At 35.8% G+C, this 14,199-nt stretch overlaps 1 protein-coding gene across 16 annotated transcripts in view; it reads left to right on the top strand.

The window, feature by feature from the left end:
- RIMBP2 (RIMS binding protein 2) overlaps positions 1 to 13,143 on the top strand; it is a 151,255-nt gene extending 138,112 nt beyond the window's left edge. For 9 of the 16 annotated variants that reach the window (XM_083803680.1, XM_083803674.1, XM_083803687.1 and 6 more), the window contains 6 exons: positions 2,228 to 2,396; positions 4,484 to 4,549; positions 5,939 to 6,042; positions 7,930 to 8,001; positions 9,162 to 9,296; positions 11,669 to 13,143. In XM_083803680.1, coding sequence (XP_083659806.1) covers positions 2,228 to 2,396; positions 4,484 to 4,549; positions 5,939 to 6,042; positions 7,930 to 8,001; positions 9,162 to 9,296; positions 11,669 to 11,857 — 735 coding nt within the window. In that variant the 3' untranslated portion in view covers positions 11,858 to 13,143. Of the gene's footprint in view, positions 1 to 2,227; positions 2,397 to 4,483; positions 4,550 to 5,938; positions 6,043 to 7,929; positions 8,002 to 9,161; positions 9,297 to 9,881 lie in introns of all 16 variants that reach the window. The other 7 variants (XM_083803675.1, XM_083803684.1, XM_083803681.1 and 4 more) reach the window with 3 other exon arrangements.
- Positions 13,144 to 14,199: the final 1,056 nt, after the last annotated feature.

The following is a 14,199-nucleotide window of genomic DNA, read 5'->3' as shown; positions in this document are numbered from 1 at the left end:
GCGCAACTTGTGTGACAAGAGTCCAAGATTTTTTTTTCCTCCAGAGGTTCAGGCTGTAAATCTAATTGGATTTGGAACCTAATATCTACTGCTAATTGCTTAAATATAATTAGGCAATAGGAAGAAATCTCAGAGTTGCATTAGGTAGCTAGGGAAAGACTCAATTTAAGATTTAGATGCGAAGACTAAAATTGTGACTCTGAGGCCTCCTGTGTCTATTGCCACAAACCCTATAGGAAAAACTGCTTCGGAAATTGACCTCTTTACTGCAAAGGTACTGTAAAAATGCTTAGTGTTGCACCTCCGTATGTATCCACAGCTACTGTATTTTTTTTAAACGCTGAACCCTCCTAGCACGTATACACTTGAAATTAAATAAGGTCCAAAATTAGGTATTTCTCTTCCAAAGTCATCCTCTTTTGAAACTGGGAAAATAACTTCCTTTTCTAGCTGTTCAGGTGTAAGGTGCACAAGCTGCTCCTTGAAGAGGGAGCAGAAGACAAATCAGCCTGTTTCAGGTGGCAGACAGTGTTTGACTCCATCCGTGTCTTTATGCATGCCCTCTGTCACAGCTTGCCTCATTATGATTGTGCAGCTGCAAGGCAAATTTGTTCAGTTTGCTGTTCTGATTTTGAAAAGCTAGCAGATTTTTCTGTTGAATCAGCAGGTGTAAACATCTCTTTCCATAGCCTTGTATCTAAGCTATCTGGTGCAGAATGGGTGGAAATGAGGGAGGGGAGAAGGAAAGGCTGCTGGTAGTCCAGGTTTTAACTGAGATTTAAGTACGATCTGAAACTGAACCTAAAAATATATACACTTATTTGTAAAACTATCTGCTTAAAGATAAAAAAGTGTTACTTAAGCTATTAAAATATATACTTCCTTCCACTGTGTTGGATTGTATCCTAACACTAATGTCTGTACACAAAATCACAATTTTTTAATGTTAATATGTTAAATACTTGGTTCAATATTTTGGTTACCTCTTTAGATGATATGATATAAATTTATGCCCAAAATATGGAAATATATGGAAAAGAACTTTTTTTTTTTTTTTTGGGCAACAATGTTTGCTTCATTCAGGTATTTTAATTATTTTTTCACTGATAGTACATTTGTCACTGAAAAGTCTAGAGAGTCCTCACATCAGATATTTATTCTGAGTGATATTAACTTTATATCTGGGACCATGGTAATAACTGTGATCTACTGGTTTTGATTTCTCATTGAATTGTTGTGAATGTGGATTGGTTTGCATTTCCAAAATACTTTTCGTACATTACCTGAGCAGTTGTGTGAAGTCTGTCCTGTCCGTACATTACAGTCGCACATGCTGTATTGTGTGAAGTAGTAATGGTGTCAGGTAAGTTATGAACATGTTTTGATTCAAACTGAAAAAGATTCCTGTTTGAGAAGGCTGAGGCTAATAAAAGGTCAGTTTTTACAAACTGTGATTTGAACTGAAGGGATTGGTTTGGATTTTTTTTGTTTGTTTTTAAAGAAAAGAAAGTAATTGATTTTGCCTGAAAAAAGGAAACAATCTGAAATTAATCATCAGTTTTGCGTTAAGAATATCTCTTTTTTTGTCTTGTGCAGTCCTAGATTTAGGCCTCTGTATCATTGGCAAACTTTACGAATTGACTGCATTTTTAGAAATTAAGACAAATTTTGGATTTACCTGTTCTCATTGATGAAAGCTCATGCTATTCTTGTAGCTTAATGTCTTCTGGAAAAACACTATCGGAGCTTAAGTAAGAATATACATCAAGTATTATTAGATATTAAACAGACATTTTTAAATTTTTTTTTGATCATATACAAATTCTAATCAAAATAACAAAACTTGGGCAGTTTTACAAATGCTTCTTATTGAATATAGTTCATATGACACCAAGAAGCAGTGCCATATGAATAATTCCATAAACATCTATGTAAATAGCTAAGCATACTTTTAACTTAACACATGGGGAAACTAATGACTTTCAGATGACTATTTTTTATGCTTTTCAATGCTAACAAAAAAAAAACGCAATTTCTGTTTTAAGAAACTGAAGTTAAAATTCAAATTAACATTTCCAGTCTTGTAATGTAAGTCAAAGTAGTAAAAAACTAATTTCACATCTATACTGTAATTACCTATTTATACCTTGGTAACTGTTCTGTCTTTATTAAAAATCCTAAATACTAAAACCTTTATTAACCAACACTTTTATTATTTAAATGACAGGTTTATGGGGACAAAGATGCCGATGGATTCTATCGTGGAGAAACCTGTACAAGAATTGGCCTTATCCCATGTAATATGGTCTCTGAGATCCAAGCAGATGATGAAGAGATGATGGATCAGCTTCTAAAACAAGGTTTTCTTCCTTTGAACACACCAGTAGAGAAAATAGGTAAGGGAAAGTATATATGCATCACTTCACCTAATTTTGGGTGCTATTAACTTGGCTGGATCTGCTTTGCCTTTTGTTTTTATTATATGCTGATGCATTTGAATTTTACAGCAATTTACTACACTATGGGATACATTCTGTGTCAGTATCTGAATTATTCAACAAATACTTGATCTTGGTCACACCTTTTGCCACAAATAAGGACTTTTATCTTCACTACTCCACCCATTACTTTCTTATTTAAAAAAAAAATGTTTTTTTCTTACCTGAAAGATTTATAGACACAGAACTAGATCCCTGTGCTTTGGAGTGTGCTGTGCTGAAGTGCTTTGTGATACGCTCACTGCTGCAAAGCATAAAATGAGTCACTTGTTGTTATTTTTACTCTTCTACATTTTCTTACTTTACCAGTAATTTAAAGGGATGGTGGCAAAGGGTTATGTATAATATAATTTGGGATAGCAATACATATTATGAGATTTTATGGGTATTGCAGTAACAAACCCCTTTAAAAGCAGAGTTTGGCCAAATGATTCTGCATTATGAACCACTTGCATTACGTCATCGGTTCAGTGTTGTACAGAGGCACGCGATGCAAGTATCTTAATTTAGATTTCCTTCTAAAGGTAAATTTTAAACAACTATCTCAATATGTTTTAAACCTTTCACTGTAATTCAGAGAGTATATAGGGCTGGAACTGTTTCAGTCCTGTTTAAAAGTGAACTGTAAAAGTGGTTGCTAAGAAACAAAGTCTTCCACAATTGTTTTCTTAGATTGAATAAAACCTTATTGTATCCAAAAACATATTAGTAAATGTGAGACAATTTTTTCTTTTTCCTTCTTCAGATATTGAGATCTTTTAAAAATCGCTATACCCCATGAAAGGGAAGGGGTGATTTAAGTTCTTAGTTGCTGTGTTTTCAAATCTGTATATTAATTGAGTTATGCCATGTTAATACAACAAATACTCCCACTTTTGCGCTTGTAAACCCCACTGCCCATCTGCTCCTCCAGGTTTAGTACATACACCTACACATACATTTCAAAAATGTGGGACAGGCAGACAGTGGGTCTTACAGATGTGCCTGAGTAGGTTGGCTGTCCACAGCATTATTCTGCAAAGTAGATGTAAACATAGGACTACATCATCTGAAGCCTAGTGGAATTGGATACCTAACCTGCTGTGGCTACATCTGTAAACACAACTGAAGGCCTGGTGGGATTAACAAGTGTCTAAATGTTTTTCTAATTCTATCATGAAGACATACCTGAATACAAAAAATATATTCCTAAACAGTTATGCTTGAAACCTACTGCTGTGAGTCCTGCTCAGTGCTCTTCTTACTGAAGTCAGCAAGATGTTGATACAGAACACCTGTGAAAATGAAACCACCAATCTGTGTATTTCCCTGTAATTTTAATTTTTGGCTGTTTAAGGGTTATATTCTGCAAATGTCATCTTTTTTCAGAATTCAGAACTTGCAGTGGCTTCTGAAATAGTTGAGAAATCAGAAAGTCTTTATCTTGGAAAGAGGGAGACAATTTGAGATAAAAATGTAAGGCAGGGCAAAATTTCTAAGCACTGAATTTTATTGAGACATTTCTGAGAACTGTTAGCAACCTACCCCCAGCAGTTCACCTTTAAATATTTTAGCAATTCAAAAGTACCATATATTTTTTCTTTATTATGGATTTAAATTGTTAGTCACAATAAAAAATAAATAAATAAAAATTAAAAAAAAAAAAGAAACACAAAATCCACACTCATTAATGGATTGGGGAGAGCAGTTAGTCTGGCTTAATTTTAAACTAAATACACACTCTGAATAGTAAAGAGATCCATGTGCTCAGATCCTTACTGTCACGGTGGCTGCCCACGTGGATCTTTTAGCAGAAGCAGGCTCTAATTGCTAGTCTGTCTCATGTTGTTAATCATATTTTTAATGTCATATCAAACACTTTACATTGCTGTGTTCATATGACTATAATTTTCTTAATCCTTTGCCCACATTAAATCCTTAAAAGCAGAACTTTGAACAGCTTCATATCTTCTCTTCTTTTATTTGTATGCATTCCTTTCCTGAAGTCAACTGTGACCGTTTCAAAGAGAGCACACGCTCTGTACACCGCAGATCCAGAAAGTCTAAAAGAGGTCTGTGCTAAGAAACAATAACTTGATTCAAGCTGTAAAGTAGCTGAAATGATTTGAGCTGTCTAGATTTATTTATTTTTTAATGCCTTTGATCTTTTGGAAACCAGCAGTCGGAAAATAGTGTCACATAGCAAATACATACGGAATCCTTTTTGGATTCTTTTCTTGGTCATAGAGGGGCCCTTGACCCTGGACTGTGGGCAGTGTCTTGCCCCAGAGAAGTACTCCAAAATGAAAAGTGCTATTCTGAGGTAATCACTTAAATATGGGTTGATCTAAGTGTTTGGGAAACAGGGGAATTGGGTCCTGCATCTCTTACAGTTCATGCCTTCATTTTGGATCTCTCCTTGTGTTCTCTGAAAATCCCTTGCAACGGTAGCTGGGAAGGTAACTCCAATCCACCTGCTGCAGAAGTAGGTGATCTCTGAAAGCTTCTGTGTCAGCTGGTGGGCAGCGTGAAAGCTGCGAGTGCATGCCACACTCAGTATTTGCTCCTACATCAGCTGAACCCTTAATGCCCACCCTCCTGCCAGAGCAGTCATAGGGTGCCTCCCAACCCCACGTTTCCTTTGTCACACTGCATAATGCTCATCAGACCTGCCCTCAATGCCTGTCTGTAAGTAGCACTAACAAGCATGTTTCTTTGCTACAGCAATCATCTGCAAGAATCATGCTAATAATCATTGGAATTTAAAATGTGGCCCATTTTAAACTTCTCTGTAAATATTTAGTAGCAATCAGTAAACATGTCATGTGGTTCCTGTAAACTATTTTACTCTTTTCCTTCTGTTCCTCCTCAAAGGAATCTTAAACAGTACTTGAGAATGGGTTCTTGTAGTCAGTCTTGAAAATACCTCAGACCACTTACATAATGGGTAACCTCTTTTGTCTTGGGACAGCTGAGGGTGTCCGTGTCTCATTCCAGTCTCCCAGCAGAAAGTTGAGGAATAATTCCAAGCACAACACTCCTTGTGATGGGGGGTGGGAAGGGAGGGGAGGGGAGTAGATAGTAAAAGTTTTACTAAAATGAAATAAACTTGACTTCTGAGCATTTACCTTTACATACCCTAGTAAACTCTGATTCTTCCAACAAAGAATGGCAGTAAATTTCAGAACGTTAGTTTTGCAGATATATACTGCGTGGGGATTCAGGGGCTTAGAATAAAGAGGGCAAGACAACTGTTCAGTTACTTACGAAATGCACATGCTGTTTTGAAACTTTCATCTGTGTTAATAGGTCTGGTAACCCATGGTGTCTTACCACTGTGCTAAGAGAAATACCAAATGCACTGTTGTGAATGTGACCCAGGGAAAAATTGCACCTTGTGTTTTGTGTTCAAAATAACTTTTATAGCTTTCCTTCCCTTCCTCTCCTTGTGATTGGAACAGAAAGAAACAGACGGAGTGGCAGACAACATTCAGTATCTACAAGAAGGATGGTGGCGCTGTACGACTATGATCCAAGAGAAAGTTCTCCTAACGTTGATGTAGAGGTATTGATATAACTGTTTACTGTGTTTACCATTTGTGGAATCCTAATGTAATTGAAACGTAGTTGGTAAAATCAAAAAAATCAGAATTACAAACATTGGCCAAATATTTTCAGATAGATGTATATATATAGTAAAGGCTTATAAATTCTGCACAAGTCGATTTCTGATTGTTCAAATAGCACAGAATCATAGAATGACTTGGGTTGGAAGGGACCTTAAAGATCATCTAGTTCCACCCCCCCTTGCCATAGGCAGGGATGTCACCCACTAGATCAGGTTGCTCACGGCCTCAATTTGTAATATTTATTTAATATGGGTCGACGCAGTCAATTATAGATATATGGTTGTGCAATGTGTGTGTGTGTCTGCGCATGTCTCTATATATAAAGTCTGTAGGGAAAAAAGCATGGAGTTATAAATAGTAGGGAATTATTATTTTCCATTTATTGTTTTCAAGTTTTCTTTATATGTTTCTGTGTAAGAAGATGATTATTTTTGAGAAGTGCTCCAGCTCACACTGACAAGATGATAGTGAAGCACGCTTTCCAATGTCTGTACCATGCTTTACCTTTCCTCAAAACATCAACTCCCTTCTGCAATGCAAACCAGAACTTTCTAGCACAGTGGAACAGCATTCATAATATATTGTATTTTTTTTCTTAATTAATGTATCTGAGCTTTTGTGACTGTATGTCTTGTCTTTAATCCTTTTATTTTTCTTACAACAATGTAAAGATATCTTAAGCGACCAGTGAACATTAGCTAGCTCTTCATTTAAACAACTGAGCATTAGCTAGATCTTCATTATGGGTTTATCTTCCATTTACCTACATGCAGTCTCCCATCTCTCCATATTTGTCATCAGCAACAATGGAATCACTTTTTACATTGTCTTTGATGTTACATGGTAAGTCCCTCAACCAAGATTTGATGCGATTTTCATTTATATATGCATTGTGGTAAGAATGTCAGGGTACACTCAAAGCACTAAATAAAATACTGAAGACCTAGGAGCTTCCTCGGTTATTCAAAATGTTTTTTTGCTTTTTATTTTTTTTTAACATACTTTTTAAAATTTCTTTGTAGAACAATTTGGATTTTTTTTAAACAAGAAAGTGAATTTTGAAACAATTGGGACTTGATACATTAAAACTCAGCCAGCGTTGTCCTATATTTCTTGGTGAACCAAATCTGGTTCTAAATTATGGTGTTACAAAATAGTTGGGGCAATAAATCAAATAATTGCAACATATACATAGCAAACATCTTATTCATTCTCTTTCCTTCCCATGGCCACAAGAAATTAAAAAAGAAATTTAGAAACTAATTAAATTACATTTAAACCACAGGCAATAAAAGAGCTCAATGTCTTGTTTGCAGATTGGAGACTGAAGATGCCTGTTCTAACACCTTTATTGAACAGAATCCAGCTTAGCCCCGCAATTTCAGTTCATATTTCAGAAAGGAAAAAAAAAGAAATCAACATCTTCTGTTTGTCTTGTAGACATTAGTCCCGTTTGCGCCTCTTGAGTGACGTTAAGGGACCTGCGAAGCCATGGAGTTCACCACCCTGCTCAGCACAGAGCTGGCTTCAAAGTTTGTTCAGGTTGCTCACAGCTTCATGCAGCTGAGTTTTGAGCAACTCCTGGGTATGGTTGCATTCAGCTTGTTTGTTGCAGCAAGTCCTGTGGCTGTCTAGAACCTAGTAAGAGAGGTGCCTAGATTTAGCATTCTAAAAAAAAAAAAAAATTCTCTTCAACTCAGTTTCGCCAATTCTGTCTTAAAACAAAAGGGAGGGAAAAATATTAATGGCGTTACTGTTAATAAAGAATAAATGGTTAACCTTTGTCTAACAAAACACGAACTGTCACATTCCTTTTTCCGCAGGCTGAGCTAACATTCTGTACAGGGGACATTATCACTGTCTTCGGTGAAATTGATGAAGATGGATTTTACTATGTAAGTTGGCTTCTGCCTGGTCACTGCTACAAGCTGTCAGCTCAGGGCCTCACTGCTCCCACAGCTGTGCGGTAGAGCAGAACCTGAAAAACTGCCCTCCCTAAGAGAACAATACTGATGTTGGCTCACTTGCCACTTCATTGCATTTTTAGGGATCGCTGTTGATGTACCTCAAAGCTGTCTCTGCCATTTTGTATTTTTGCCTTATATAGTTTGCTGGAAAATGTATATTTTGATCACATGTATCTATGTGAATGACTGTTAGTGGATAAGGCACTTCATCTGGGAGAAAAACTTCCATACAGCCTGGCCTTATGATAAATTAAAATAAATTAATAGTTCAGTAGTTCAGTTTTGAGCACTGGGTGGCTGATCACACTACTTTGCCATTCCTTTAAAGCAGAAGAGTTGTATCCTGAGAGACAATATTCCAGTAGTAGCTGCCAGTCTGCATCCTGATCTTTAGTTTTTCCACATGCACAGCTACAGAAAACAGCCCAGCTCTCTCTTCCAACTCTGTAAGTCACTGCTGTCGAGAGCCAAAAGAATAATTTGATTGCCTCAGAAGTGCTTTTAGGTTGTGAAGCCTAGGACACATCATTGATGTTGCAGTCTTAAGGACCTGAGTCTAGAAACTGCATGGGATTTCAGTTATCATTTCTCTATTGCTTTTAAATAATGCAGGGATTAATTTGTTCTCCATTATGCACACTAGCTCTTGTGATTTCCAGGTGTCAACGCATTCATTGCATTGAAACTCCGAGCGTGCAAGTTGGTCTAACAGCACAAGGATTTTCACATACAAACCCGCTTTGAGTTTTTAAGTCATAGTTCAGAATTACCTGCACCAAAATGAAAAAAGCACCGTGTCAGAATCTGTATATAGTAAATTGGATGAGCGACTGAACTGCTATAGTACTCAAAGCATATTCATGTCTTAGTGTCACCCTGAATTATAGATAAACGTGCTTATCTGTTTTTATTCAATGGATAGTGTTCACTGCCAAATCACAGAAATAGAAGCAGGAATATCCGGCTTGTGTGACCTTAGATGGATATTTCTTCTTCCTCACTGGCTTTGAAATATAGTCAAAGTATTTCCTTACCTTCTTGGCAACCTGCATTTAATTTAATTCACTGAAATGTTCATCATGTTATAGGGTGAACTTAATGGACAGAAGGGGCTGGTTCCTTCCAACTTTCTTGAAGAAGTGCCTGATGATGTTGAAGTCTATCTATCTGATGCACCCTCGCGATATCTTCATGATACACCGATGCGTACAAAAGCAAAAAGGGTAAGCAACCAAATAAGGAAAACTTAAATTTTTATTTTCCATTCCATTCTGTCTCTTAATTTAGACATGAAATTAAATTAAATCCACTTGCCCATTTTAAATTATTTAACTTTCAAAATATATAAAACATAAAGAAAAATGACTTTATCTAGGTTTCCACTAGCTTGGAACACTTACAAATGAAGAATCTAAATCTAACATTTGATTGCAGTCATTATAGAATCTCAATTATAATTTGAGTTTATACAGCTTCTCCCTGGTGAAAGTAGTTATTGTCTAATGCTTCTGAATGACTCTTACTATATGCAGTAGCTAGATGAAGGCAAAAATTCTTGTGAATGAGACTGGTACAACGATTCCTTTAAATACAAATAGTAAATGCAGCTGATTGGCAGTGTTCAGTCTTTTAATTCTTATGATTTCCTATTCCAACTGGCATTGATTAATTGCCCAGAGACATCTCTTTTATGAAAAACTAATCATGTTTAGTGTCTCATTTTTGGTTTTGTTTCATCACTGCAATACTTTTATATATTATATATTTTATATATATTTTTATTTCTTTGCTCATCTGCTTGGAAACAGAAGAAGAGTGTTCATTTCACACCTTAATAAGGCAATGTAGCCTTCACGTAAGTGAGCAACTGAAGATACCAATAGAGATTTCAATTAAAGCTACCTGGCTATCTAATGCAAGTCTTGAAACTTAATTGTGGGGGAAATAAAGAAATATGTCTCCAAAATGAGTGGCCACAGAAGACCAGGCTGTATGCTTTTGCTCTATCTAGTTAAGTCAATTTAGCTTTTTAGGAGACAAATCCTAAAACAAAGACAAATCCAAATCAATTTATGAAGGTCAACATTTGGAACATATTTCTTCATGAGCTAAATGTTTATGTTTACATGGAAAGGCAAGTTTGATGTCTAACTACCCTACAAACAAAAGCTGCATATTGCATTGTTAGCCAACCTCGGATATAAAAATTCCAAGTTCCTATACCCGGAGAAAAGCACAACACCCCCAACCCTTAAAGAACATACAAATGAAACGTAAGCTGGTGTGTACTGTAGCGTACAAGAGTAGAGTTGGTTTTGAAACGCATTACAGTCAAATACAGCTACTTAAATTATCTGCCTTAAAATATGTTTTTCACGATCAATTATACCTCAGTTTGCTTAAGACTGACTATTTAACAATTCTGGAAGAAGGAAAAAAAAACCTACATATGGTACACTTTACTTGGATTTTCCTAGAAAGTGCACGTTTAAAATATTAGCAACTGTTTGGTTTACCAATGCAATACAAGTGTCAATACGAAACATGCAGCTCACTCAATGAATGCATTAGACTAAATATATGGTATCTTCAGGTGTACGTTGGGGTGCTTTACCAAGTTGGTTTTTTTTTTCATTAGAATTAGACCTTGATTTAAAATCAAAGTAGGCTTGAAGCCCCTTTGCTTAACTCGCTGTTGCACATACCAGTAAATTGCTAATATCTTAACTTGAACTACACGATAAGAGAGGTCCCTAAAGCATGGATTCTAATATGACAATATCATCATAACAGATAGCACTATATTTTGTCAGCAGGGCACTGTAGTTAGGATAGGATGAGTGTAAGTAGTTTTAGCATTTTCATTCAAGTGCTTTTGATGATTAAAACAAGTAACTCTCTTAAAATATTTAGGAATGCTGTCATTATCGTTCAAGTATTCACCTTCATTCAGCAACCTCATAGCTGCAGCATACACATCGAGCAGTCAGGGTCTTTAAGCTTTCTTTGATTGCAATTAAGGTTCATTTTAGCTTTTTGGTTTTTCTTTTGTTTTTCTTTCTTTTTTTTTTTTAAAGCCAGTGTGCCATCTTATCAAATATGTATATAAAGTATGCTAGTCAATTTTAAAGAAAAGGCATTTAAAGGACAAAAAGTATGTGATCATGTAACATTTGAACTAATTTCTTCTGGAAACAGCTTGGTTTCTATAGAGTGATAATCTCTAGTAATTAATACGTTTATTTTTCCTAAATCCATAGCTGAATGTGTCCCTCTTCATTTTTGTACTAGCAGAGTACTGAAATGCAAAACCTGTTTTGTGGCATTTGTGGCCAGAACTACGGCAAAAGAAGTGTAACCAACTCTCTTTAAAAAAGTATAAGCAAACTAGGGCTGTATTGGCATGTTTTCTATTGTTTATACTTTTTCTCAAAATTTATATATTTGCTATACGCCCATATTTTAAGACATAGAAGAAATGAACCAGCCCTTTTGTTTAAGTGGGTAATGGGACAAATAATGTTGCCAACTTTCTTGATGATAATAGCTTTTAAGCTTTCAAACATTCAGTAAATTATAACAATGTACCTAATAGGTTCCTCCTGAGAATACAGGTACATCAAGGAGAGCACCATCCCCCACAGTTCATCTCCATTCTGGGTCACCTACGTCACCTATGGGTTCTGGTAGTCCCGGGAGAGGCAGGGATATGTCCTCGAAAAAGAAAAAGGGGCTGCTTTCCAAAGGCAAGAAACTGCTGAAAAAACTTGGTGCAGTGAAATGATTCATGTACTCCTGGACAACTTGTAAAGCTTCCAGTCTGTGTATTATTTTTTTTTAAATGTCAAAACTAGGGCTTTCATGACTATGCAGTACAACTTTATTAAGCCTTTGCATTTTTAACTCTGACATCAATAGAATCATGTGAATTGCTTAAAACAGCAAGAAAAAAGCAGGTGGGTGTATTGTTGCAAATATTCCTTTTCTTTAAGAAAAAAAAAAAAAAGGTTGGGGGATTAAGACAGGAAGAACATGATTTTAGCTGAAGTCTATTCAACACCTGCAAGCGCATTGGATAAGTCTCAGCCTTTAGTCTCCTTTAACCCTGGGTCAGGTGAAAAAGAAAAATCTGTTCATTGATTGCTGTTCAAGAGAGATCACCCCCTTCTGTCTAACCTTAATCATTTAAAAAAAATGGTCTTGAAACTCCTAGTTTAAATCAGCCTTGATGTTTTGCCTTATTAATGCACAATGATTTGTACTGTCTAATAAATATACAACATATACTTTGTATGTACTGTGTATTCAACTGTCCTCATCTTCCCTAAATCATAGTAATTTAAGATCAAATATGATGTTGCTAATTCCATTCAATGTATGATACAACTCTTGAGAGTTTGAAAGTACTGAGCAAAATGCTTTTTTCTTTCTTTCTTTTTTCCTCTCCAAACCAAAACTCTTGTATAGGTTTCTTTTGTCAACATATTCACTAAACTGAAATCAGATATGGTTTAAGTTGTTCAGAGCCTCACCCCCCCCACTTTCAATCATACAAACATCACAAACTCCAGTTCTGGAGTTCCTGGTTCACTATTCTAAATTACCATTAAAAAAATAAAAAAGAAACCTTTACTTCCCACCTTTTTTCTGGTGGAGGTGCAGTCCTAAGTTAAAAGGCATTTTCATATTGTTGATGTCAGATTCAAGATTAAGTGCATGTCTAAAGTCAAAAACTGTGTTATATACACAAGCCGTAGCCAGTAAAAAGGCTGCAAAAGGTGATAAAAATATTAATTGCAATATTGGCATCTCAATAAAAACAATCTTACACACTGATGGCAGTCATTGGCTGTTACTATTTTGTAATTCTTGTCCATTTGTAAATTGTTTTTACTGTTTATACATACTTTTCAGACTGCCTTTCTTTTTGTAATTTATGGAAGGTTTATAAATGAATGATCAAAGCTTCCCCATTGTGTCTTCAGATAATATTGTAAATTACTGTAAGATACGGTGTGCTAGATTATACCATTTAATTAAAGAAAATAAATGGCCTAAATTTGTGGTAAAGTACCGTGTGGGTGTGTGCATGTGTACAATTGTTGTGTAATATATTTTATATAAATAAATAATTTGATATTTTGTAGAGTGCAGTATGTTTTGTGCATCTACTGTATGTGCTGCTGCTTATTGTGCTAGATGTCCCTCCCTCTCTAAAGGACTAGACGCAAATGGTAAGAAACATGCACAAGGATCCATTCATTCAGGTTACAGTACTGGTGCAACCTACATGTTCAAATACTGCACCCATGCAGAGAAGAAACAGTATGCAGGTGTCACCTCCTGCCTCTCTATAGCAGGCTAAGGCAGCAGGTGCACTAGCTCCTTATTTACTGACCTCAAGTAACACAAACCATACCAGGAGGAATACCCCTGACAAGTGTAAGTACATGTTAGTATATATTATTTTTTCCTAGTTATATAAGTAATACAGTACAACAATATGGCATCAATAAGACGAACAAAGTTGCCTGAAAACATGCCTCTCTTCATTACAAATTTCGTATATAAGTAAGAGGGTGGTAAAGGTGGTTTTTTTTTTGCTAGGCTGAGAAAATTAACTGAATACAGGTTGTAGAGACCCCTTATTTTTCTGAACTGTAGTACACCGCTGAACTCCGCTGAAGAATAAAAGCTCATCTAAAGCAGACACTTTCTAGAGATTAAAAAAAATTTACACTAGCATGTCACATTGTATGCCAAGTCCAGTCTTGAAGTATATAAACAAATAAAGGATTACAACAACTTTATTCAGATCTTGCAAAGAAGAGGAACAAGGTTCACAAGTTAGTTTCAAAAAACAGCACTAATCCAAATACTTCCACATGAACTAGTTTGAGTCTGTACCAGGTAACACAACATCTGAAGTAGTCAGTGTTCTGCTTTACAAATTAAGCCACTCCTGCAGAACAGTTACCCCTAGGAATCTTAGACTGACAATCCAAAGCAATACCTAAGCACTTCCAATTATTTGGAATAGAAAATCCCAAAAGCCCTGTGAATAGTAAAATTTATTTTTTTTTAAAACGCAAGTCAGTGCTGACCTAGACACTGATATCTTCACTG

Source organism: Anser anser, assembly GCF_964211835.1.
Source record: "Anser anser genome assembly, chromosome: 18".
NCBI lineage: Eukaryota > Metazoa > Chordata > Aves > Anseriformes > Anatidae > Anser > Anser anser.
This window is presented reverse-complemented; position numbering and strand designations above follow the sequence as displayed.